The sequence below is a fragment of the Labeo rohita genome, chromosome 7, assembly GCF_022985175.1.
Source record: "Labeo rohita strain BAU-BD-2019 chromosome 7, IGBB_LRoh.1.0, whole genome shotgun sequence".
Taxonomy (NCBI): domain Eukaryota; kingdom Metazoa; phylum Chordata; class Actinopteri; order Cypriniformes; family Cyprinidae; genus Labeo; species Labeo rohita.
The window spans coordinates 14,894,370-14,921,774 of record NC_066875.1 but is presented as its reverse complement, the minus strand read 5'-3'; the positions used below and the strand labels follow the sequence as shown (position 1 = coordinate 14,921,774).

General features: G+C 37.0%; 1 protein-coding gene across 1 annotated transcript in view; it reads left to right on the top strand.

The window, feature by feature from the left end:
* Window positions 1-574: 574 nt before the first annotated feature.
* The window catches only part of pcxb (pyruvate carboxylase b), a 203,517-nt gene continuing 176,686 nt past the window's right edge, over window positions 575-27,405 (top strand). Inside the window, exons 1-7 of the mRNA XM_051114648.1 lie at window positions 575-908; window positions 6,094-6,236; window positions 6,703-6,887; window positions 7,518-7,683; window positions 11,314-11,459; window positions 12,311-12,428; window positions 15,268-15,419. Coding sequence (XP_050970605.1) covers window positions 6,095-6,236; window positions 6,703-6,887; window positions 7,518-7,683; window positions 11,314-11,459; window positions 12,311-12,428; window positions 15,268-15,419 — 909 coding nt within the window. The 5' untranslated portion in view covers window positions 575-908; window position 6,094. The remainder of the gene's footprint in view (window positions 909-6,093; window positions 6,237-6,702; window positions 6,888-7,517; window positions 7,684-11,313; window positions 11,460-12,310; window positions 12,429-15,267; window positions 15,420-27,405) is intronic.

The following is a 27,405-nucleotide window of genomic DNA, read 5'->3' as shown; positions in this document are numbered from 1 at the left end:
TTCTCTTTTTTATTTTTGTTTATTTATTATTCATCAAAAAATCCTGAATTAAGTGGCATATCTGTTTTCGACATTGATAATAAATCACCATATTAGAATGATTTCTGAAGGATCATGTGACACTAATGATGCTGAAAATTCAGCTTTGATCACAGGATAAAATTACATTTTACAACATGTTCATATAGAAATCATCTATTTTAAATTGCAGTGATAGTTCACATTTTACTGTATTTTAAATAAAAGCAGCCTTGATCAGCATAAGAAACTTCTTTAAAAAACAGTATGAGTATATCATTTATTGTCCCCATGCCACAATGAAGGGTGTTGAGAAGGGGTTAAAAGCTAGACTGTTGTTTGGACTACAGCTCTGTGTTCCCCTAATATTATGAACTATTTTTTTCTTGTGTTGGTTTCAATTCCTTCACTCTCCTTTCATCATATAATGCACAGCATTTAGCAAAACTCTGTTTATCATTTCTCTCTTCTCCCTCCTCCCTATCCATTCCTCCCTCCCCATCTCAGTCTTTAAATCCTGCCGCTCTTTGGTAGTGGAAACAGAGTGCCTGTGGTTGGCCCATGTGAACGGGGGTGTGTAAGTATTACGTAACAATCAGAGGATGAAAACCTGCATCTAGTGAGAGAGGTCAGAAGTGAGAGTGAGTGAGAGCGACAGAAAGAGATTAACAGGATCCAGGCCTTCCAGTCTCAGAGCCAGTGTGACAGAAGAGCAGTTCTGACTGTGTGCATGATAGAGCCTGGGTGCATGTCATAACGCTGCCAACACTCTCCGTTCCCTGGATCTGCTCATTGTACCACAGGACTGCGGCAGAACTTTCTGGCCCATTTATTTGTTTACATCTGACACCTGCTGTGATTTTGGACTGTATCTGGACTTGACTGGACAAGTGAGTACAGCTGTGTGCGGTTGGTTGGGTATTCACTGTTTTGAGGGGAAATGTAATAGATACTTTTCACGCTACAGGGTGAAGCCTCATGCTGTTAACTTTGTTTTGAAGTGTGTGTGTGTGTGTGTATGTGTGTGTACATTCAGAGATCAAGTGCACGTGGTGATGCAACTACTACTATGTCAGTATAGTGATTGTGTGTGTTCAAAACATTTCCTAAACATAAGTGCATTTTGTGTCAGAATATGTGCTTGTTTGGTCATAAATAGGACCACACAAATGCTATTTTTTGTCAGGGTTGCACAATATATGTATTAGTACTATATATCGATATTGGCTGATATTGGTTAATACCGGATATATGTTGGTCAATTTTTGATATTTAATTGCTTGTGTTTTCTCTATTTTTATATTTAGAGTACCTTTACCTTATATATACCTACTTGTAGTTCATTTTTAAAAAGACTAATAATTTAAGATTTACAAATAATATTTAAATCAAGTTTCTAAATGAAAATCCACTTTTATACTGCACATTACACAGTAAAGTTGTGATGCCTAAAGGTCCTAGGGATTAAAATGACTCATTAGCGTTTTAATTTGTTATGCAGTTGTATAGAATTTTAATATCATTTGTTTATTGGCTAACAGCATGCAAATATGATGATACCATTGACACCATTTTAAAATTGGTCCAACATAAATTTTGTCCATATGTGAGTGAGAGTGTAAGTATGCACATGCATGATTATTTCAGGAAGAAATACAGGACAGTGGAATACATAAACTGTGTGTAAAAAATTGAATCTTAACACTGTGTGGACTGCAAGACCTTTGGTCGGTTTTTGGTGCAGGACTGTGCAACATAAACTAGTTCAGTTGTTCTTGCAGCATTAAGGACATATCAGCAGCATAGTTATTTACATAAGAAGACAAAAGTTTGCACAAGAACAATAGAATGGAGTCCTACTACCTGAAGGATCAAAACAAAATGCCACTTGTGTGATAGCATATCTGATTGCATATCTTTTTGACTTGGATTGGTATTTGAGCAACTTGGCAAATCAATTGTATTTTGTTATCATTAACTTATTCATCATTCAACTCCCGAGACGATAAAATACTCTGTACAGAGTTCAGTCTGGTGTTGTTTAATATGTAACAAAACACCACAGAGAAACAAACAAAGAAGACCCCCAACTTTGAACACGCTGTCCACGTAAAGCTCATCAAAGGAGGATGGGATAATTTGTTCTTGACAGATAACAGTGCTCACGTACTACACATCCAGAAAGAACCAGTAACAGAGTCTGAATTGGTTCACAGAGGGGGGTTAAAGGCTAGAAGTTGTCCACATTGCAAAACAAAACAAAAAAACTTTGTAAGTTAACCTCACAACCTATTGTTGCATATATTATAATATATATTGTGTACATTATTATTATTATTATTATTATTATTATTATTATTTTAATTATAGATGTTATTACATTTTTATTTATTTATTTCTTTTCTTTTATTTTTTTTTTTACTCTTTAGTTTCAGTTTAAGCATGTCCATGTTGACTTCTGGGGTTGACTTTGGCTCAAACTGTAAATTCATAAAGTCGTGAATTTGTGTTTGTATTGCTTGAGCAGGGCTCATCTGTCCTAATGGCAGAACATTTGCACTGCTCAGAATGTAAAGACACTGAACATCTATCTGCCAGAGCTCTAATGGACAAACACCGCAGGAAGTGTTAGTCAGGTGGAAGGTGAGGTGAGGGAATAGACTGAAAAGAGAGCAAGAGCAAGCAACAAAAGGCTCCAAAAAAGCTCTGCTGATGTATGGCTCTATTTAGATTGTGTACGGAGGTGGTTGAGCATGATGATTTTACCCAGCTTGGCCTTTTAGGGCAGTGTTCAGAGTAATTTAACGCTAACTGAGCAATTTTGAAAGGCACCAATAGGCCGATCATTATATTTTTCTCTGTAATTTCCCCTCTTGGAGCCATCGGCAGGTTCATAGGTGTGCCATCTAAATTATGGTTTATTCTGAAAAAAATATGTTTTTCCTACCTAAAAGAGAGTATAGCTTAACAAAGCAGCTAATATACCTACTGAGTTGTACTGCATTTAGTGTCACCGAAGTTTAAGAAATGTGGATGTTCACTGGATTTTCCCACACGATCGAAGTTCATGTTGACACAGGATTCTTGATGAAGGGACACCTAATAACCCACTAACTCTTTAGTTCAAAGTTTTTCTCTGTTTATGAGCTACAAACCCACTGACTCTTTTATCCAGCACTTCTGGCTTTGAGCTGTGTCCTTTAACCTAGAAAAGGTTTCATGGACTGCGCCTTTCAATATGTATTGCTTTTCTAGCAGTGTTGCCAAGTCCACAGTTTTCCCATGGAATTCCCCCCCGATTTGGGCTAGTTTTGAGAAGCAATTAGGTGGGTTTTGTTGTGAAAACCTACCAACCCTGTTATCTACTGATGCTTTCTAAAGCTTGTATAAATATTTCTTTCACTCATACTTAGCGTTACAGATTTGAACAAATCCCCAACCATGATTATTGAACTTTGGCCTGCAAGTTACACTGGAGGAGAGACCAAAGCAAAATCAGAGACAAGAATATCATAGAGACTTTGGAGTGGGTTCATTTGACATGGGACATAAAGCAGCTACCTAGCAACCGCATAGCAACATGCCTAAAATCACTTAAGCACTTAAGCACTTCTTCTTTTTTTTTTTTTTTTCTTTTTTTTTTTTGCAAATACCAGTTTTTAAAGAAAATGTGAGCTTCTATGCATTTTTATTTCATGATGAATATCAGTGTAAGTATGTAATTAGCACTAGGAGACAAATGAAAAATCAAACTTCTAAATTTGCATTACAGTGCTGTTAAAAAGGTTGGTGTGTTCACATTGAATATAAAGTAGGTGAAAAAATGAGTTTCAATATTATGTCTGCCATCTGAGACAGTGTAGGTGAGACATAGACAGAAATAGAGTAAAACAGTGAAATGAGAATTAGCATAGCGGGGCGTAATTTGTAGTTTGCTTCCCACTGAAACACACACAAACACACTCTAAACTAATTTGAACAGACACAATGGAACAGTTTTCTTAGACCTATCAGACAGGTATAAATATGCATATATTGGTATAAATGTCTCAGTAAGACAATTTCAAACTTCTGATGGCCCCCTGTAATTCATCAAGCAGCATCTTTGCTGATAATTGTTCTGAATCTATAACTGATATATTGAAGTAGCCAAGAAATGTTTTAAAATAATTTTAATGTTGTTTACTCATAAATATGATAAACTTATAGATACTCAGCCACACACACACACACACACACAGAGGGAGAGTGGGGTAAGTTGAGCCAGTTGGTAAGTTGACCCACCCCCTGTATCTTGGCAGCTGTACACTTTTATTGTCATGGGAAGATGTATTTTGGAATCACACATTTCTGCCAGACTGTGAAAAGGAGAAACACATGAGAGGAGTGGAAGGAACCCATTTACTTTTGGCTTGTCAGAGTAAAATTTTAGCATAAGAGATGTAATGGCTGTTACATCAAAACAAATTTGCATGCATATAGGTGATTTAGCAAAATATAAAACCATGCAAATCATTTAGCTAAAAATTAGCCTGAATTGGTAAGCTAGCTAGTTCTTTTTATGGGGCAAAGTGAGCCAAATGCTGTGGGGTAAGTTGAGCCAGCATAAGGCGCTGAAGTTAAGTTAAATCTCTTAAGTATAAACTGGTATTTTAATGTGATATTACGCAACTGGTTTAATTTATCATATATATAGATATTTTTTGTAGTTCATTTGATAGGGACAGTGTACAAGTGCACCAAATCCTACTCTGAGAACCAGAAGATGCTTTTCATCACATAATCAAATATATCTTTTCACCCATAGTCCTTAATGGCCGGTTCGACATTGCAGAAAATGTACCATGCAAATAATCTTTTGGCTAAAATATGTATTAGTTTCAGTGACATTTATTCCTTCATTCTAATTCAGTTTTTATTTAAATTTACTCAACAAACTCCCTGTTTAGTCTGTTTTTGGGAAGGTTAAAACTTTGGTGTTCAACACGTTATTTCAGAAATGCAAATAATTAAAGATTAAAAATTAAATTTAATTTGATTTCTTTTATTTTGTTCAAGTTAGCTTTAATAAAAATAAATATGACAGTTTGTAAAATGAAATTTGATTATTAAATTAGTTTTTTAAAAGAGGTAAATTATCTTTAATTATCTTTTCATATGGGTTTGACTCAAATTCAGTCATATGGTGAGTTTTCACCCAGACGGTGCATCTTACCCCCTGACTCGGGTCAATTTACCCCTAACCTGAAGCAAATTGGACTTTTTTATAAGAAGCCATATTTTTAGAACCTTTTGTCATAGATACATTCTGATAATTTATGATTGAAAACATCCAGAAATTACTGTAGATACTTTCATTGTACTTCTGCCTAATTTTCCCTTATCTTAAGGACCACATAAGTAAGAAAACAACAACAACAAAAAAAAAAGCTCATCTCACCCCACTCTCTCCTACTGGTTTCAATTTTTTGGTGGGGTAATTCCATAGGCAATTTTTATACTGTATAAACAGAATTTTTCTATACTGTACAAACTGTATTTTCCATCCTTTTACCATAATCCTACCCCTAAACCTTCCCCTAAACCTTATTTTAGATTTTTAAAACTCTTTATTCTATATGATTTATAAACTGTTTTCCTCATGGAAAAAAAATGTCCCCACAAGGTCAAAATTTACTGGTATTACTATATTTGTGTGGACATTTGGTCCTCAAAATGCTCGCACAAAGAAACAATGCATAGACCAACAAGGAAAAACGCAAGTATAAAACAGTTTACATGACGACCACTAGATGGCAGCAGTCCCTTACTACAGCAGATTCAAAACACTATAGATAGTATTACCTCTACATAGCTAGTGAAATATGAAAACAGTTTTAAAATACATAAAGGCTCGTTAAAATTTGACTGACTTATTATTTCGGTGAAGACCTTATTAGGAGCTTTGTTTCATGTATTCTAAAGCGTGTAGCTACAGATCGTTCAATTTTGACTCCTCCACTGTCCGTATTTTTAAAACTAATTAAGGGAGGATAACTACAAGCGATCTGTTCATCTTTGTTTGTATTTCTCTAGGATGCTCCTGCATTTGGGAGGGTCCAGGAGCAAGATGGGCATCCTGCTCATCAGGAGAGTGGGTTTGTTTTGTCGTTCTGCCCATTTGTCTCCCCAAAGCCTGGAGTATCGACCAATCAAAAAGGTCATGGTGGCAAACAGAGGTAAGACTTGTAATCCCGAGATTAAATATTTTGCAAACAGTGAAAAGACTATGGAAAGTGAAAGCCTGTTCCATGGATTAGTGCTCTGAAAAACTAAATACACACATGCCCGTGAGTGGTGCGTTTTAAATTAATTGTGGTTTACTTGTTTTTATTTACCCACCCTCTTGTCATTATTTACTCATCCGAAGCTTGTTCTTATTTATTCACTGACTTGTCAGATCTGCATGCCAACACACGGCCTCATAGGGGGTTTTCATGAGGTTTTCAAACTTTTTGATGCCATGTACCCCCCAAAATGATTATCTCCATTTTATACCATTTTTTTTTCTGTCATTTTTTGTTGTCATTGTTTTGTCCTCACCTGGGCTCAACTACCACTACCGTCCACTAACCACAGTATACATTTCACAAATTTGATTTGAATTTTTTCTTGTTTTTAAATAGTTTCTCTTTCTCCCATCAGGTGAAATAGCCATTCGGGTGTTTCGGGCATGCACAGAGCTTGGGATCCGTACAGTGGCTGTATATTCGGAGCAGGACACGGGGCAGATGCACAGACAGAAGGCAGATGAGGCTTACCTCATTGGCAGAGGCCTGTCCCCCGTTGCAGCCTATCTCCATATCCCCGACATAATCAAAGTGGCTAAGGTTAGGCAGTTATATATCTATCCGTTAGACTGTGATTCACCTTATCTGTCACCCTTTGAATGACGGCCTGTCTGCATTGTGCACTAAACGGCTCTCTTCCAGTGCTTAGTATTCACATCAGCACTTCACTATATGGTGCTCAAATAGGTCCTTTCCTGTTTTTTTGGAACAGTGTCAGAGATGCCAGCCAGATTCAGATCCTTTGGCTATCTCTCTCATTATGCCACAGGCAGCTCATCTCTTAAACCAGCAGCTCAGCCACCACAACAATGCACTAATAATGCATAAACACAAAGCATAACACACACACCACACCACACCGTATTAAAACTGAACAAGCAGCCAACATCATCGTCTCTAACCTCAGCAGACGGTCTCAGAATAATTAGTCTTTCTCCAATGCAATTACCATGTTGCACGCAGTCAGCCAACAGAGAGAGAGAGGCCTTTCAAATTCTCTCTGATTGGGATTTTAATGAAATTAGTATTTTCCAGCATCAGAATAATTAGGCCTGACTGCTGTGCCACATACACATCCCTGACTAATGTTTTTTCATTCTGCTCTCTTTTTGCTTTCTGACTTTCTATCACTCGTCCCTTCTGTGTTTCCCTGCCTGTGCTCCCTCTCAGGAAAATAATGTGGATGCAATCCACCCTGGTTATGGCTTTTTATCAGAGCGCGCAGACTTTGCCCAAGCCTGTGCTGATGCCGGGGTAAGATTCATTGGTCCTTCCCCAGAGGTTGTGCGCAAGATGGGGGATAAAGTGGAAGCCCGTGGCCTGGCCATAAAAGCAGGTACCAATTAAACTCTTTTATTTGGGGTAAATACTACCAGGACAATCCTAGCACGAGGGTATTTGCAATTAAGAAAATTTTGTACAATTTTTCAGTGTAGAAAAAAAAACAACAACCAAGAAATTATATATTTATACAAGAAAACTAATTACTATTTATTATCAATTATTAATGTTTCATATTTGTTCATATAACTAACATTTCATTCTGTATGATTAACTTAAACTTGCAGGCAAATTATTGCTTTTGTTATTTTGTTTATTTTTTTCTAATAATTCCAAATGAAGCCACAGCAAAATAAACCACATGTTTTTGAACAAATTGGTTGAGTGGATGAATCAATAACTCACTCGTAAACATAAATTTTCTGAATAAATTAGTGTTTTGAACGAATTGGTTAAATAGATGTTAATCAGTGAATCAATAAGACAGTCTCATTGTGTCATCACCTGTACTGGCTTAAGAGAGTAGTCTACTTCCAGAACAAACATTTACAGATAATGTACTCACCCCCTTGTCATCCAAGATGTTCATGTCTTTCTTTCTTTAGTCGTAAAGAAATTATGTTTTTTGAAGAAAACATTTTAAGATTTTTCTCCATATAATGGACTGCTATGGTGCCCTGAGTTTAAACTCCCAAAATGTAGTTTAAATGCATCTTCATACAATCCCAAATGTGGTTATAAACAATCCCAGCCGAGGAAGAAGGGTCTTATCTAGTGAAACGGTTATTTTCATTTAAAAAAATACGATTTAAATACATTTTAATCGAAAACGCTCATCTTGTCTTGCTCTGCCTGAACTCTCTGTATTCTGGTTCTAAACAGTTAGGGTATGTTGAAAAACTCCAATCGTATTTTCTCCCTCAGCTTCAAAAATAATTTGAAAATCATCCTACATCGCTGCAGAAGTTCCAACCCAGTCTTTGCAAAGTAAACATGCAAAGAAGATCAAACACTCTTAACAAAAAAGTAAAACAGCGATATAGGGTGATTTTGAAGATGAGGGAAACCATGAGATGGGAGTTTTGCAACATACCCTAACTGTCATGAACCAGAAAAAAAAAAAGTTCAGGCAGAGCAAGACAAGACAAGCGTTTGACATTAAAAAAGTATATAAATTGTATTATTTTTATGAAAAAACTGATCGTTTCACTAGATAAGACCCTTCTTCCTTGGCTGGGATCGTTTACAACCGCATTTGGGATCGTTTGAAGCCACATTTAAACTACATTTTGGAAGTTCAAACTCGGGGCACCATAGAAGTCCACTATATGGAGAAAAATCCTGAAATGTTTTCCTCAAAAAAATGCAATTTCTTTATGACTGAAGAAAGAAAAACATGAACATCTTGGATGAGAAGGGGTGAGTACATTATCTGTAAATTTTTGTTCTGGAAGTGGACTTCTCCTTTAACAATGTAACTGGCGTAAAGAGTCACTGAAAAATCTCCGCTACTAAGTTGTGATGGCAGTTTTTGATCAGAAGTCTCAGTTAGAAAGTTAAGGCACAGCTTATAGACTCTTGGAGTTTTGGTTGGGTTCAGTGGTGGAATGAGGTTAGGCATTCCTCAGCTCTGCCTTAACTTCTATACTGAGAATGATAGTCAGGAACTGCTGTCACGTTTGGCTCTGCACTGCAGCTGCATATATCTGACTGACTGACAGTCTGTCTGAAATGCGTAAACACAAACAAGCAGATACAAACAGTGAAAAAATACTAAATTTACCACTTAGCAAGTCAAATTAAATCAAACCAAGCCATATAATGAAAACATTTGTTCAGGGTAAGAGCTTTTTATGGAATTATTACTGCTTTTACACTACAAGGTGTAAATCACAGAACTGATCTTTTGACAAATTTCCTTTTTTGTCCCATCTGTTACTTTCACTTCACGTTTACTTCAGACATAGCCAGCTGTGTTTACATGAATACCTGTCAAGTCTGTCAGTCAGCATGATATAACCTTGTTAGGTATTTCTAGTAGGCCTAGTAGTCCTGTGTTTAACCTGAACGCCCCAAAGAACATTATTTTACATGTCCTTGTTCTTGAAAAGTCAAGGAATCTTCTAAAGAAGGTAGTTAATTATTTAATGGAGAACAGGCTGCCTAAAAAAATAACACAAGCAATTGTGTATATTCTTTTCATAACCTTTATAAAGTGAATATTTCTTTGTGTGGTTATTAGAAATAAAATAGCATATTTCTCTTTGGGACATGCTTCCTCTCACAATTTGTAATGCTGCATTTCGCTAATCCTTTGCATAATTCTTCATTTATTTAAAGAAAAATCACCTTCACATTATTATAAAATGTGGCCACGAAAGGGCTTTGAGTGTATAACAAACCTGAGTCAGTGATTTGCAGTTTGTATATCAATGTACAGTAATTAAATTTCTGCAAAAATTGTGCATGACTAAACAATTTGAAAGTGGTTTATCTAGTTGGTCCCCTGCTTGGCCAGGCTGGTGTAGCTTCCAGCCTAAACCACAGACAAGTGCTCAGGACCCCTGACAATCAGTTAAACACCTTACATCATGTCTACACTAGATGCAACAATGTGACCATTCCAAATTCAATTGTCCTTTGTGTCAAAAGTAGCGTGAGCACTTGGTGTACATCAGAAATAGAATGGGCATCAGTTTACTGGCTTTGGTACTGTGCCGGTTCTTTGGAATTTCTTGTTAATTTCCTGATCAGCAGAGCACAAGTAGTGCTTAATCTGTATTGGCTTTCCTTATCGAGCTCTGTTTCTGCGGTTTTTTTTAAACATCTTTTCCTTATATGTCCCTCATATTCATTTTATTGTAGAATCTTAGTTGATGTTAACTTTTAATTTTTTAATCTCTTTTATTGCATGTTTATTTTGTATATTTTGTTGTATATTTTGTTGCTCAAATAGTATGCAAAAAATAAATAGATCTGAATCAAATTCTGTTAATTTTTCACATTCGATTTAGGCCAAATCCATCTGGTTGTATGTGTGGGGGGGTCGCAGGCCCCTTTGTATTGGTAAAATACTGCTGTGCCCCAGTAAAATATTGTCAGATTACCGCATATCTATGGATGAGAATCATTTTCTCTAATAATATTTCAGCTGAAAAGTATGTTTTTTATTTTTTTAAGAACAATGGCAGATTCGTGATTGAATCTTTTGATCTAATTGTTTTAACGGGTTTGTAAAAAAGTCTGAAATTGTTCGCAATTCAGTTTGATTTATTAGGAAAGTTCACTGATGCACATAATTGTTTTCAGTGGTTTCACACACCGAAATATATTTCACTGGGATATTTTTATAAGACAGAAAACAAAAAGAGCACTGGGTGTAGTGGATATTTACCTGCAATCCATTGTAGAAAACAAAACTTGCAAATGTCTATCATTTGTCAACAACAAAGCAGCTTATTCCATATTCAGCTTGTCCCATGGTGTAAACAGCAAAAACATAGCAAATAATTTGATCAATGTGTGTTTTTGCTGTTTACACGCACGCATTCCTATATATATTTATATACATATATATGTATATACATACATACATATATTCATAAGTTATTTTTGTTACAGTACTTGTTTGTGAAACTTATATATGAATCATTGAAAATGTGTGTGTGTGTGTGTGTGTGTGAAGGTGTTCCAGTTGTTCCTGGAACAGACGCACCTATCTCATCTCTTCAAGAGGCTCAGGAGTTTGCCAAAACATATGGCTTTCCCATCATCTTTAAAGCTGCATATGGAGGAGGAGGCCGTGGGATGAGGGTGGTTCGAAATTATGAGGTCTGTGTATCTTCTGACCCCTAAAGGCCTAAAAAATAAACAATCAGGGAATCAAAAACCATCATATGTCACTTTGTTGATAGCAGGTCAGCCATTTTAATATACAGAGTGCCACAACGCTGTAAACTTATTACAGCTGCTTCTACAAATTAAACTGGAATAGAAGAAAGCATTTTAAAATTGAAAAATTGCACATATCAGATTTTCACTCAAGGCCTCAGGGATTCTTGCTAGACTTACAAAATCACCCTTCGCCTCTTTAAAAAAACTCTGACATTGTGTTCTGACAGTATCTGACAGTAGTGCCCTTTTCCCCTTAAACAGATAACTGTGATGTTTCAAGGCTAGCCCACTAAACCATGTCGATCACGACTGTTAATGGGCCTATTTTTCTGCACGTGTATACAACATATATTATTTGTGAGTGGATACCATCTGTTTTACGATTGCTTTCAATTGCGTTACGGTACAATAGATGCTCATTGTCCTCCACTTGACACGTGGACATGCACATGTGACAATTGCTACTCCATTGCAATACTATATCACATTGACATTACTTGCTCTACATAGTCCATTTGCTGTATTTATTGCCTGTATTTATTGTCACTAGTGAAAAGTGTTTAGTGTTTATTGCCTCTATCTACAAGGCTCTGTGAGACAAGTGGACAGGCATTGTCTTGTAAAGAGTGTGTAAATATTGTCCCCCATTTTTTCTGGATTGACTTCATTTAATGTCTTCGACTGTGTACTTCACAGAAGAGAAATCAAAGTATACTAAGTTCAACAATAGTGTATATACATTAAGTGTTTTTATTATTGTAATATTGAATTTTGTGACTTATTTACAGGAATTAGAGGAGAACTATCAAAGAGCATATTCAGAGGCTCTGGCGGCATTTGGCGATGGTGCTCTGTTTGTTGAAAAGTTCCTTGAGAAACCTCGACACATTGAAGTACAAATTCTTGGTGAGTATATTAATCCATGTATTTTGTGTTTGTGTATGTTTGTGTTGACAAAAGAAACAGAGACGGATAATATAAGAATTTGTCTGCTAGTCCCTAGGCTGTGTGCACATATTTGTTTACTATGCTTACTATGATCTATTAGCTTCTCTCTGGTGTATTTGAGCCATTATAGCTGAGTATTTTGGCTCATTAGACGTGATTTGCTCGTCTGGAACAGAGCTCATAGTCGATAACATACAGCTGGAATTGAATTGGGCTTGTTAACAGAGAATGGCTCTGTGTGTGTCCAGGGAACACCAACCACATGCTCTCTCTCTCTCTCTCTCCCTTTCTCTCATTCTCAGATAAACTGATTTTATGACTGTCTTCTTATCCTCCATTGTGAATCTAATATTAAAGCTATGTAGACAAATATCTGAGATACAAAAGAATTAACTCAAATATAAAGGAGAATATCGACACAACCCAGCATATTCACTTGAAGAAGACTGTTTTAACCACTGTTTGAAACAATTGTATTATCTTGTTTTCTGTCACAGGATGAAATGTTTTAGCGATAATACAAAGAATATCACATATTTTATCTGATAGATTGCTAAATCTTGCTCCTGTTTTGGTTGTTTTCCCACAAAAAAATGTCACTCCTTTTTTTAGTTAAACTAAAGGGATATCACAAAAGATAAACAGAAAACAAGTGCAATTGAGGACACAGTAAAAACCTACAATATGAAAAACCTGAAACAGATCCTAATTTATTTCTAGTTTTTCATGTGACATGACAATAATGAGAACATCTGCTTAAAGTAGTAAACTGAATAAAATTAATTCTCACTTATTTGTGATAAAAACAAATGTTATTTTTATATTTTATCTTTTGTTTATATATTAAGAAAATGTTTTATTAGGTACAGGTGCATCTCAATAAATTAGAATGTCGTGGAAAAAGTAATTTATTTCAGTAATTCAACTCAAATTGTGAAACTTGTGTATTAAATAAATTCAGTGCACACAGACTGAAGTAGTTTAAGTCTTTGGCTCTTTTAATTGTGATGATTTTGGCTGACATTTAACAAAAACCCACCAATTCACTCAAATTATAATATGGTGACATGCCAATCAGCTAATCAACTCAAAACACCTGCAAAGGTTTCCTGAGCCTTCAAAATGGTTTCTCAGTTTGGTTCACTAGGCTGCACAATCATGGGGAAGACTGCTGATCTGACAGTTGTCCAGAAAACAATCATTGACACCCTTCACAAGGAGGGTAAGCCACAAACATTCTTTGCAAAAGAAGCTGGCTGTTTACAGAGTGCTGTATCCAAGCATGTTAACAGAAAGTTGAGTGGAAGGAAAAAGTGTGGAAGAAAAAGATGCACAACGCACCAAGAGAACCGCAGCCTTGAGAGGCTTGTCAAGCAAAATCGATTCAAGAATTTGGGTGAACTTCACAAGGAATGGACTGAGGCTGGGGTCAAGGCATCAAGAGCCACCACACACAGACGTGTCAAGAAATTTGGCTACAGTTGTCGTATTCCACTTGTTCAGCCCCTCCTGAACCACAGACGACGTCAGAGGCGTCTTACCTGGGCTAAGGAGAAGAAGAAATGGACTGTTGCCCAGTGGTCCAAAGTCCTCTTTTCAGATGAGAGCAAGTTTTGTATTTCATTTGGAAACCAAGGTCCTAGAGTCTGGAAGGTGGGTGGAGAAGCTCATAGCCCAAGTTGCTTGAAGTCCAGTGTTAAGTTTCCACAGTCTGTGCTGATTTGGGGTGCAATGTCATCTGCTGGTGTTGGTCCACTGTGTTTTTTGAAAACTGCACCCATCTACCAAGAAATTTTTAGAGCACTTCCTGCTTTCTTCTGCTGACCAGCTTTTTAAAGATGATGATTTCATTTTCGAGCAGGATTTGGCACCTGCCTACACTGCCAAAAGCACCAAAAGTTGGTCAAATGACCATGATGTTGGTGTGCTTTACTGGCCAGCAAACTCACCAGACCTGAACCCCATAGAGAATCTATGGGGTATTGTCAAGAGGAAAATGAGAAACAAGAAACCAAAAAATGCAGATGAGCTGAAGGCCACTGTTAAAGAAACCTGGGCTTCCATGATCACCTCCACGCCACACTGAATTGAGGCAGTAATTAAAGCAAAAGGAGCCCCTACCAAGTATTGAGTACATATACAGTAAATGAACATACTTTCTAGAGGGCCAACAATTCACAAAAAATTCACTAAGAATTGGTGGGTTTTTGATAAATGTGAGCCAAAATCATCACAATTAAAAAAAACTAAAGACTTAAACTACTTCAGTCTGTGTGCACTGAATTTTTTTAATACACGAGTTTCACAATTTAAGTTGAATTACTGAAATAAATGAACTTTTCCACGACACTCTAATTTATTGAGATGCACCTGTATATTGGGACATGGTAATGTTCTGCATTGTGGGAATAACCCATTTAAATGGTTCATGAGCAGTTTTTTATTTTTTTTTTATTTTGTATTGTTCTCTGAGGTCCACTTATAATGTAGTCAAGAGTTTTAAATCAAAAAACAACATAATTAGCCACACTATTGCGTCATAAAATGGCACATTCCACAACCTGTCATTTTGGTAGATTGGCTTCAATATAAACAGTTTTTAAACAAATTTGAAAGGTTTGACTTCTTACAGGATTGGATGTTTTTGTAGTACAGTGACCTCTTATATGTCAAAAGATCAAGGGAATTTTGATTTCTCAGTTCATGACCCCTTTAAGCTGGGCAAACTTAAACTTCTCTGTTCACATCTCTTTCTGTCCTTTCTATCAATATTTATTCTCCTCGCTTTCACTCACAGGTGATAAATATGGAAACGTAATTCATCTGTATGAGAGGGATTGCTCTATCCAGAGAAGACATCAGAAAGTGGTAGAGATCGCTCCTGCTGCCCAGCTTGACCCTCACCTAAGAGACAGACTGACCTCAGACTCAGTCAATCTGGCCAAACAGGTACATTACACACACAAGCGCGAATGATTGACATGTGTACAACCTGCGACCACAGCTTGCACATAGATTTCTTTTAGCAGCATACTTAGCATGCCCTTCCTGAGCTCCTCTAGACAGTGTGAGTCAATCAACTCAAGGTTATAATACCTTCTCTCATTATTCCTGGTCACACGCACACACACCCCCTCAAGGCATGTGCAACCGGGCCCAGATTTCTCTCGGCTCCTTTGCTGTATGTGTGTACTGAATGATTAACATATGTTAGTTCTCAGTGCTGCTCGGTCAAAAGATCTAGCCTCAGAGGAAGGTGTTTTATTTATTGATGTATTTAGCAGAGGCTAATAAATGGAGATTGAAGCGATCGATGAGTTATTGGTAGTAAACTCTTAGTGATGTCTGTCATTATAGAGATATGTGTTGCACTGCCTACAGAATTTGTCTCTCACTATTTTTCTGTATGTCCTCTTATCTCTGTTCTTTCTGTAGATGATTAGTAACAAACTTGAAATTTGTTAGCAATCACATGGCACAAGCTGATTGGCTGATGCTAATTCTACAGTCAATAAGATTTTTTGTTCAGCATTTTAATAGTCTGGTTCTGTTTTCACTGTAAGCTGAAGTTCCTCTGAAACCCTCCACCTCCCCCAGCTCCACTTGTGTAAATTTGCAACGGAATTTATGCAGCTTATTTTACATGCTATATTCCTTTGAGATTATGTAAAGTAATCTACATGTTTTTTCTTGTTTAATGATAGTTGTTCATGAGTCCCTTGTTTGTCCTGAATGGTTAAACTGCCTGCTGTTCTTCAGAAAAATCCTTCAGGTCCCACAAATTCTTTGGTTTTCCAGCATTTTTATGTATTTAAACCCTTTCCAACAATGACTGTGTGATTTTGAGATCCATCTTTTCACACTGAGGACAACTGACGGAGAACAACTATTACAGAAGTTTCAAATGCCCATTTAATCCTCCAGAAGGAAACACAATGCATTAAGAGCCGGGGGGGTGAAAACTTTTGAATTTGAAGATCATGGTGAATTTAACTTGTTTTGTCTTCTGGGAAACATGTAACTACCTTCTGAAGGGCAGTATTAAATGAAAAATATGGTATTTAGGCAAAATAAGAAAAGTGTACACATCTCCATTCTGTTCAAAAGTTCTCTTAATGCATCGTTTTTCCTTCTGGAACATCAGTGAGCATTTTAACCTTCTGTTATAGTTGCATATGAGCCCCTTAGTTGTCCTCAGTGTGAAAAGACGAATCTCAAAATCACACAGTCACTGCTGAAAAGGGTTCAAATACACAAAAATGCTGAGAAACGAAAGAATTTGTGGGACCTGAAGGATTTTTTTGAAGAACATCGGGCAGTTGAACTGTTCAGGACAAACAAGGGACTCATGAACAACACAGCTGTGGATCAGTCAGGTAAGAACACAGTATTAAGAATCAAGGGGATGTAAACTTTTGAACCGGGAACTTTTTTTGGGGAATATGCATTTTGTATGACCTGTCTTATTTTGGTAAAGTAATTTTTTAATGATTCTGAAAGGGGGGTGCACACTTTTGACCTTAACTGTATATATATATATATATATAGAGAGAGAGAGAGAGAAAGAGAGTACATTATATATTTGGATCCCACTGTATTCCGCAAAAGATGAAATATATATAAGAAATATATTAAATAGTTAAATATGTATAGATAATAGAAATATATGGATGACCAAAACTGAATATAAATGTAACAACCCAATGTAGACGCTTACAAACGAGCTACAAAGTAAAGACAAAAACTGCAAAAGGACAAAAATGATCAAATGACCACAGCTTCTTCATTTGAACTGATTACTAAGTAGAAACGTATTGTATTGCCACATGACATTTGAGATGGCTTGGATGAAAATGAGAAGAATGACAGAACTAGGCTTGATATAGAGATATTTGGGCTAATGCAGTGGAACACTCGAGTTGAGTTTTTGATGTCAAAACGTTCCAGTGGAAAATCAGTAGTCTGACATTTCACTTTTCAGGAGGGGGAAAAAAAAGAATAAAGAGTAGAGGGAAACCCTCCTGGTGCATGCTGGGAAAGTGTTTCTATTTGTAGAGATTAATCTGTGTTGATCTGCCTGCTCTGTCAAAACTGAGTGCAAGCTTGCACACACACACACACACACACACACACACACACACACTTTTAGATATCTCCTCTGACCTTAGAGTTAGTGACAGAAGGATTACGGATTTGGAGAGATGGACTCGCCACCCAGTGATTACAAGGTGTGTGCATGAGAACCGTTACCAATTCCCATCTGTTGATAAACCACATGCTGTCAGTTTTGATAAGTCACTTGCCCCTGTAGGAGTCAAATTTGTATGTATCATCTTTTGAAATGATATTAGTGATGCTGGCAGCAGCAGAGAAAAGGTAAAGCGAGAGAGAGGGAAAGAGAGACCATCCAGGCAAGAGAGAGCGAGAGAGCAAGAGATGACAGATAAAGATGGAGAGACAGGATAAATCAATATTGGGCAGGTGCAGCAGACAGGATGGGTTTACTGTTCTATTTTTTTGGCTTGATGAAATCTGGCAAGCTGTTGCATGTCCACAGTCCCTCTTGTTTTTTTGTAGAAACTACCTGCAATATAGGTACATGTACAACAGGTGGCGGTATTTCATTCCAACTTGTTTTAGGCTTGTAAGCTTTCCTTTGGATTGTCGAGAAAACAGAAGAACAGTCCACCTTAAATGACCCTGTAATTACTTTTTTGTACTTGTATTCTCCATAGCAAAGTAAAGAAGATCTCATTTATACAGTGAGCTAACAACACAAACTAATTAAATGTGTAGTGCGCCTACTGAAAGCTTTCCACAATTAAGATTTCACAGTTTTCATTCATTATCTGCGCAAGGTCATAGGCCTGTGTTAGCCACTGATTGTTTCAAATTAGAGAGCCAACTTTTATCTCAGCTGCTGTTGGATTACAGTATAAAAACTCTGTTCTTTGTACTTTAGCACCTTTGGAGGTATACCAATACTTGTTGGTGTATGTTTAGCAAGTCTAATAGCCTACTACCCTCCTACAGAGTTTACATGGGTGTTTAAGGGCTTTATTGGGTGATCACATGATCGCTGATGTGAAAGCATTTTAAATACCTTTGATAGTAGCACCAGCGAATGGAAAAAAGAGACAATGTGAAATACAGGAGACAAGTGAGTTGCTGGAAGCAGAGGTGCGACACAACAAAAAAGGCAATACAGTAGTAGTAGCAGGAGGTTGTGTGAACACGTTTTGTTGCTGGTTTGTAAGAGCTGTGGGCTTATTCGACAACTTTCGAATATGCCTGATGAATATTTGAGAGCTGGATTTGGATGAGACTGCATTTTAATATACAATTCAATTAGTTAAGGCACAGTGACAACTGACAGTCTGCCAGTATGAGTTGTTTAATGGCCAAATGCAGTATTATATAATACAATTTACAGCAAAAATGTTAGGTGAATGTATGATTTTCTTCTTCTGTTGTGAAAATGATTGCATTTTCACAATGGCCAAAATCAGTTAGCTGTTAGTCCTGTGCCAGTTTTATACACTCACCTATGCGGAAAGGTTTGTTGGTCCCATATCACTTTGATGATTTCGGGAATTCCTGTTACTGGATGGAATAATCCACTAAGACCAGGATGAACTCATTACCTTGGATTTAGGTAGTGGCCCAGTTCTTTCAAAATCTCTATTGCTGGCAGTCTTAGAAGGTATTTTACGCACAAAAGCTCAAAAATCCCACAACTAATGCACTTGCCTTGCCAGTAGAATTGATCTTTAGAGCTCTTGGTGGTAAAGCTCTCTAGTTTTGGATTGAAGCCCAACCAGCAGCTCTTTTTATTCTTCTGGCCTGCATGACATGAAATATAGGCCATTTATTATAATGCTGTAGTAATTTGATAATAAATTATACTCGCCTTCTTGGTCTCCATTGCTGGTTGAGCATGAGTGTTTTTTTTTGTTTGTTTTTTTTTGGCTGTGGAAAAAGCTTTATTTTAACATCAGCTTTTTTTTATCCATTACTGAGTCAGTAACAGCTGATGGAATCCAGGCCGGACTAATCCCAACTGTAATAGTATGAGATGCTGAAATTCTCCTTAGTCGACGCCTTTCTGTTGGCTCTCTCTCCCTGTGTAATCATTAGCCCTCACCTGAGTAGCCTCTCAAGCTCTTACGTCTTGACAAGTTGGTTGGCGTCCTATGGGCCTTGCAGGCTAAAGACATGCCGTTTTTGACATAACCGAGAATGGAAGTCTGACACCTTTTCTGTCACCTGGAAAAAGGAAAGACATGTATTAGGCCTAAATAATATCTCCATTGTTATTCACCAGACAGAGATGTCAGTAGGGATTGACTAGTCAGAGGGAGCACAGGATCTTTTCCTGATGGGCCAGCAACAAATGTATATATTTTCTTTAATAATATATACAGTATCTCACAAAAGTGAGTACACCCCTCACATTTCAGCAATCATTTTAGTATACCTTCTTAACGGACAATACTATAGAAATGAAACTTGGATATATTTTAGAATAGTCAATGTGCGGCTTGTATAGGAGTGTATATTTACTGTCCCCTAAAAATAACTCAACATACAGCCATTATTGTCAAAACAGCTGGCAACTAAAGTGAGTACACCCTAAGTGAACTTGTCAAAACTGTGTCCAATGTGTCAATATTTTGTGTCAAACCATTGTTACCTAGAGCTGCCTTAATCATTCTGTGCATGGAATTTGCTGGGATCCTCTTCAAAACCTCCATAATTACATCAAGGAGCTGCTGGATGTTAGACACATGGTGCTTCTCCACCTTCTGCTTGAGGATGCCCAATAGGTGCTCAATAGGGTTCAGGTCAGATCACCTTCACCTGCACCTTCCTCAGCAAGGCAATTATCATCTTAGTGGTGTGTTTGGGGTCATTATCATGTTGAAAAACTGCTGTTCGGCCCAGTTTCTGAAGGGAAGGCATCATGTTCTGCTTCAGAAATGTACAGTACATAATGAAATCCATGTTTCCCTCAATAAAACCGCAGCTCCCCAGTGCCAGCAGCACTCATGCAGCCCCAGACCATGATGCTACCACCACCATGCTTGATTGTAAGAGAGACACAATTTTCTTGGTACTCACCAGGGCATCACACACATGCTGGACACCATCTGAGCCAGACAAGTTTATCTTAGTCTCATCAGACCATAGGACATGGTTCCAGTAATTAATGCTCTTGGACAGGTTGTCTTCAGCAAACTGTTTGCGGGCTTTCTTGTAAGCCAGCTTCAGAAGAGGCTTCCTTCTCGGATGATGCCAATGCAAACCGACTTGTGTGCAGCGTATGTCTGAGCACTGACAAGCGGACCTTCTACTTCTGCAACCTCTAAAGCAATGCTGGCAGCACTCATGCATCTGTTTTTTGAAGCCAGGTTTTGCACCTGATGCACAGAACGAGCACCCAACTTCTTGATCGACCCTTGCGGGCCCTATTCTGAGTGGAACCAGTCTTGGAAAACCTCTGTATGGACCCTGGTCACAATACTGTAACTCAGTTTCAGGTTGTTACTGAACCTCTTATAGCCTAGGCCATCTTTTTGGAGATCAACAATTCTAATTCTCAAATCTTCAGTGAGTTCTTTGCCATGAGGTGCCTTGTTGAACATGCAGTGGTCAGTATGAGAGAATTGTACTCAAAGCACCAAATTTTAACTGCTCTAATACAAGACACACAACTTTGTATGGTCCTGTCAAGCAGACAAAACATGAGCATGATGAATAGGACATGTCGCTTTGCATGGTTAAATGACATAGTGCTGTTATCACTTACTGTATGTGGTGTACTCACTTTTGTTGCCAACTATTTTGACAATAATGGCTGTATGTTGAGTTATTTTCAGGGGACAGTAAATATACACTGCTATACAAGCTGCAAATTGACTACTTTAAAATATATCCAAGTTTCATTTCTATAGTATTGTCCCTTGAGAAGATACTAAAATGATTACTGGAATGTGAGGGGTGTACTCACTTCTGTGAGATACTGTATATTATATGACAAAAAAATGATCGGTCTATAATTTTAATGGTAGATTTATTTGAACAGTGAGAGACAGAATAAAAACAACCAAAAATCCAGAAAAACGCATTTCAAAATAGTTATGAATTGATTTTGCATTTTAATGAGTGAAATAAGTATTTGACCCCTTCACAAAACATGACCTAGTACTTGATGCCATATATATATATATAATATGTGTGTGTGTATGTATGTGTATATATGTAGAGAGAGAGAGAGAGAGAGAGAGAGAGAGCTTAGGCATGTTCTTTAAGGATAAATAATGTAAAATGATGATAAGTTTTTTACTCTGATCTACTTTATTCGTTTGCATCTTTCATCCTGTGTAGAAGATCCATTTCTCTTACTGTATCCTCACTCTCTTTTTCCATCTAGCCCCAATTAATTTAGTTACAGTGCATCCACCTTATTCTTCAACTCGGAAGTAAGCCTGTTGTCGAGACTTCCAGTTCATTTGCTGCTACAGGGAAATAACAAGAAAAATGACAAAGTAACAGTAAATGGTAAAACTGTTTGCACTACAAACCAGTATGTTCATAATTAAGATAATACATTAAAATAACATGGTAAAACACATCAGTTTGCAATATTAAACAGCAAAACAAGCTGTTTTGTATAGCTAAAAATTTATTGGAAGTCAGACAAATGGCCTTGGCTGCTCTCTCGGGAAAAATAAGGTGGATAAAAAGATCGGATTTTCAAGGTTGATGTACACATGCTTTTTTAAATTGTTGTTGCTGCAATTTGTTAACTTTATGTAAAAAATAAATTGTGCAATGCCTTTCAAATGTGTGGAGTTGGTAAGATTTTTTTTCCAAAGAAGTTATGTCCACCAAGGCTGCATTTATTTAATCCAAAGTTTTTGAACCCTTCTACATTTTTGCATAAATGTAACACAAAACATCATCAGATTTTCACACAAGTCCTGAAATTTGACAAAGAGAACCTAATCAACAAATAACTTTGTCATTTATTTACTGAGAAACATGATCCAGTGTTAAATATTTGTGAGCTGCAAAAGTGTGTGAATCTTTGCTTTGTAACCCCTTTTTTAAGCAATAACCGTAGGTAACATATTTTGTAACCGCTGATCAGTCCTGCACAACAGCTTATAGAAATTTTAGCCCATTGTTCAGTACAGAAACACTTGAACCCTGTGATATTGGTAGGTTTCCTCCTATGAACTGCTTGCTTCAGGTCACTTCCACAACATTTCATTTGGATTGAGGTCTGGACTTTGACTCAGGCATTCCAAATCATTAACCTTGTTCTTCTTTAACAATTTTTTGGTATAATGACTTTTAGTATAATGTGTGCTTGTGGTCATTGTTTTGGTGCATGACCCACTTTCTTCTAAGATTCAGTTCTCAGACAGATATCCTGACATTTTCCTTTAGAATTTGCTGGTATAATTCAGAATTTATTGTTCCATCAATGATGGCAAGCCAGTCTGGCCAAGATGCAGCAAAGCCGTCCCAAACCATGATACTACCACCACCAAGTGTTTTTTCTTTTTCCAAACATAACACTTCTCATTTAAGCCCAAAAAGTTTTATTTTCGTCTTATCAAGCCACAAAACATTTCTCCAATAGCCAACTGACTTGTGTTGACAGCAGTGTTTTTATTTATTTATTTTTTTTTTTTTTTAGAGTTGGCTTTCTCTTTGCAACTCTGTCATTCATATCACAGTTGTTCAGTGTTTTCCTGATGATGGACTCATAAACATTATTATTAACCAATGTGAGAAAGGCCTTTACGTGCTTAAAATTACCATGAGGTCTTTTGCAACCTTGCAGACTATTACTAGTCTTGAGTGATCTTTGTTGGTTGACCACTCCTAGGGAGGGTAATAGTGGTCTTAAATTTCCTCCATTTGTAAACAATCTGTATGACTGTGGATTTGTGGAGTCCAAACTCTTTAGAGCTGGTTTTGTAACCTTTTCTAGCCAGGTGAGCAATTAATTAAAACAGGGCATACACTTGCACCTGATAGTCATCCTATCGATTGATAACACATCTAAACAAATGGACTCTAATTTCACCTTAAAATGAACTGCTAATCCTAGAGATTCACATACTTTTGCAACTCACACATATTTAACACTGGACCATTTTTCACAATAAATAAATAACAAACTATATATATTCATCTCATTTGTTTGACTGGGCTGCCTTTGTCAACTTTCAGGACTTGTGTGAAAATCTGATTAATGTTTTGGTCATATTTATCCAGAAATATAGAAAATTCTAAAGGGTTCACAAACTTTTAGGCGGCACTGTATCCACCTTATTTTTCAATGTGGAAGTAGGCTGTTTTCTGGTATTGTGTTAGATGTCCTGTTCATAATCCACCATAGGGACATTAGGAGAAGAACATCGAAGTGCAGTAAACTGTAAAAGAGTTTGCACTACAAACTAGTGTGTTCATAATTAAGATAATACATTAAAATAATATGGTAAGATACACCAGTTTGCAATATCAAGCAGCAAAACAAGCTTTTTGTGCAGCTAAAAATAGCTGGAGGTGGATGAGTCTGGAAGCCAGACATAAAAAATTTACAAATGGCTGCACCCACTCTTATGGGAAAAATAAGGTGGATACTTGCCTCCAAACTTTTGTGTTTAATGTATATATTTACAAGCAAATTCATTTATAGATGTTATAGCATAAATATAGTATTTAAAAAACAGTAAACTTCCAATTTTATCAGGCCAACTCATTTAAGCCACAACTCCATAGTCCTGGCATAGGCATTAGTGTTCTTTATGGATTAAAAAAGTAACATAAACATAAAATGTCTTGATATTAAAAAAAAAAAAAAACTAAGAATAGTCTTTTAAAATTTTGCTCTGGTCTCCATGACATTGCTGCAAGACAGTTTTTGTGATTGATTAGGGCTTTATCCTTACAATTGTGACACTTTCTGTGATTTTGTGCCTTAATCCTGTCGCTGTCCGTGGTTCTGAAATGCTTTCATTTTAAATGCTGTATACATTTGTCTTGTGAGGTTGTGAGTAAGCAACAGCGGATAGTTAATTCTTCAGCAGATCACCTCAGTTCTGAGGGGACAGTTTATTATGTTACAGAACCTTAACAAATTGCGGCAACAACAATTTAAAAAGAACATGTGGACATAAATCTTGAAACTCCGTTCTTTTTATACCCTGTAACTAAATTAAATGGGGCTAGACTGAAAAAGAGAGTGAGGATATATTAAAGAGAAATGGATCTTCTGGACAGGATGAAAGACACGAATGAATAAAGAAGTAAACGCTGGTAGGGATGGAAAGAGCAGCGAGGAGACGGTCAGTACTGTACTGTGAAGGACATTCCCTTGGTTGCAAAATAAACACACAATTTTTGACATGAACGCATCGCACACACACACAGGCCTGAGGCTCCCACAGTATACCATGTGGAGTTGTGCTCTACTGTTGATGGCCAGAGCTGTTGAATTGATTTATTACTTCTGGCTGCTGTTGTTGACATGGCTGAAATCTAAATGGCTACAGCCGGCTGGCAGTGTAAGCACTTTAAAGGGCACCGTAAGTCATTTATACTCGCTCTCACACCGTTTTATTGTATTTTCAATAAAATCTCATTCGACAGTCTTGTGGTCTGTGCTCAAAAAGATTGAATTCTGAGATTAAGCGAGTGGTATCAGAATCTCTTTGTGTTGGAAGAAAAGGCCTGTTGTGCCTTCCCTTTCCTTCCTTCGCTCTGTCCATTCATGCACATTCGCACCTCTCCCTGCGTCTATCTAAATGCCCCGCGCTAAAATAAAAATGCTAAGTGCACTTAACCTTTCATAAACAGCGGAAACTGAGGGATAAACAACAGAATAGCCGGCAGCTCGCAATCGTCAGCAGTCTGACTTGTTCAGTGTCTGTTCTTGTTGGCTGATATCTCTCGCTCTATTTCAGTCCTTCTTTCAGGGATTTATAGAAAACGGATGTGATTCAAACAGAAATGAGCATGTTTTAAATCAACGGAGAGCACAAAAGCTTTGTTGACAGATACAGTTAACACACCACATGCACATCCACATGTGGTATAGTGTGTAATTCAGACTTTGAATGAAGCTCTGCAATTGCTTTTCAGCTATTTGCATACACTTGGTATGAACACCCACTTTAAAGCCCTGCTTATCTGTTGCGTATGTGTCTGATCTAGTGTCAGGGTGATTGCAGATCCTGTAAATGTGATCAGAAACATGTCCTCCCTTTCTTTCTCTCTCGATATCGCTTTCTCACTCCCCCTCGCCGATTTGAAATGCAAATAGTTATTGGATGACAATGAATTTCGTAGCTAAAAGCCATTAACTCTGAGTTGATTGACTATAGCAAGCAAAATTCATGAATAAATCTTCAAGGAAGGATTACAGATAAAACTAGCTCATCAAATAACACAGAAGCCCAAGATAACCCGATTCTATCATTCCCTCCTCACATCTCACCTCTCTACTCCCTACAGAGAAATACAAACCATTCTTCAGCATACTGCAGTCTCTCTCATTCTCTGCTTGCTCTTCCCTAAGGCTGTGTGGAGTGCTGCAAAGTGGGTGTAGCGCAAATGACTGCCAAATCTCTCTAAAACAGACGGGCCGCTGCTGTTATAAATGCCAGTCTTTTGTAGAGGCCCTGTCCTAGAGGGTTTAGAGCGAGCTGTTGACCCACACTCAGATAAATGCATGTAGGGCCGGCCATTAAAGAAAGACTTTTCATTTCTGTTCCCAGTTAATCTATTTCTGTTTAACGATGTGTCTTATGTGCGCCTTATTAACTTAACCATACATACTGTAAATATAAACCCACTTAAGTCAAGGACAGACTAATTACACACTTATGTATGCTAAATAGGATAGCACCTCATAGATAACTAAAGTCAAGATCTAGAAGGTACCATTTTTTTACTTCTCGTTTTTAATCCAAATGGTTTTAAATAAGCACTGAATTCATCTGAGCACTGAAATACTCTGAAAGTGTTTAGTGCACTACTATTCAATAAGCGCAGTGTGATTCATAAATTGCTGCCTTTTATGAGTCAGTTCTTTTTAGTGAATCAAAAACGCACAGCACAGCCAGTGTAGTCTAATTTCCAATCCATTGACTGTTATAAATCAGTTTTTTTTTTTTAAGTGAATCAAAATCCCTTATAAACTAAATTCACTTATATACAACATTCATCTAGTTAATTTACTGAATGACAAAATGTTACTTTTTTTCATGTTGATCCAATAACTGTTAATGTGTTTTGCTGCACTTACTGTAACTACTGTGGTTGTTTGACAATGTATAGTTATGAGTTTATAAGTTTTATTGTAGTGGTTTGAAATTCAGTTTGATTCATTTGAAATCTGATTTAAAATCCGAATGATTGGAAACAGACTGCTAAGTGCCAGTTATGCAGTAAGTATTCCATATTATTCCACAGAAGTTCTAAAAGGATTGATATGGAATACGTTTTTATCTAGAATAACTAGTTATTTAACTTGTTTAAGTTTTAACGATCTAGGCGCATGGTCTAAAGCACACAAAGCATGTGCACTTAGGGTGTGTATACTGGTACTGGACAAATACAAGTATATATTTTATTTCAAATAGTTCGATACTATAATTTTGATCAATTCGGTATTTTATATGCTGCTGTTCCGCAGTTCTTCCCAAATTGCTGCGAAATGGGTAAACGTGACAACAGAACAACGCGATGGATTATCAAACAGATGAAACTCCATCAACGTGCTCAAAACTAGTAAATAAAGACAACAGAAGAAGTGAAATTTGACATTATTTTGCGTACAGAACAGATGATAAAGGTGAACGAGCTGACCTTACTGCACCTGTATGCAAGCATTGCTATAAATCATGTGTAAATC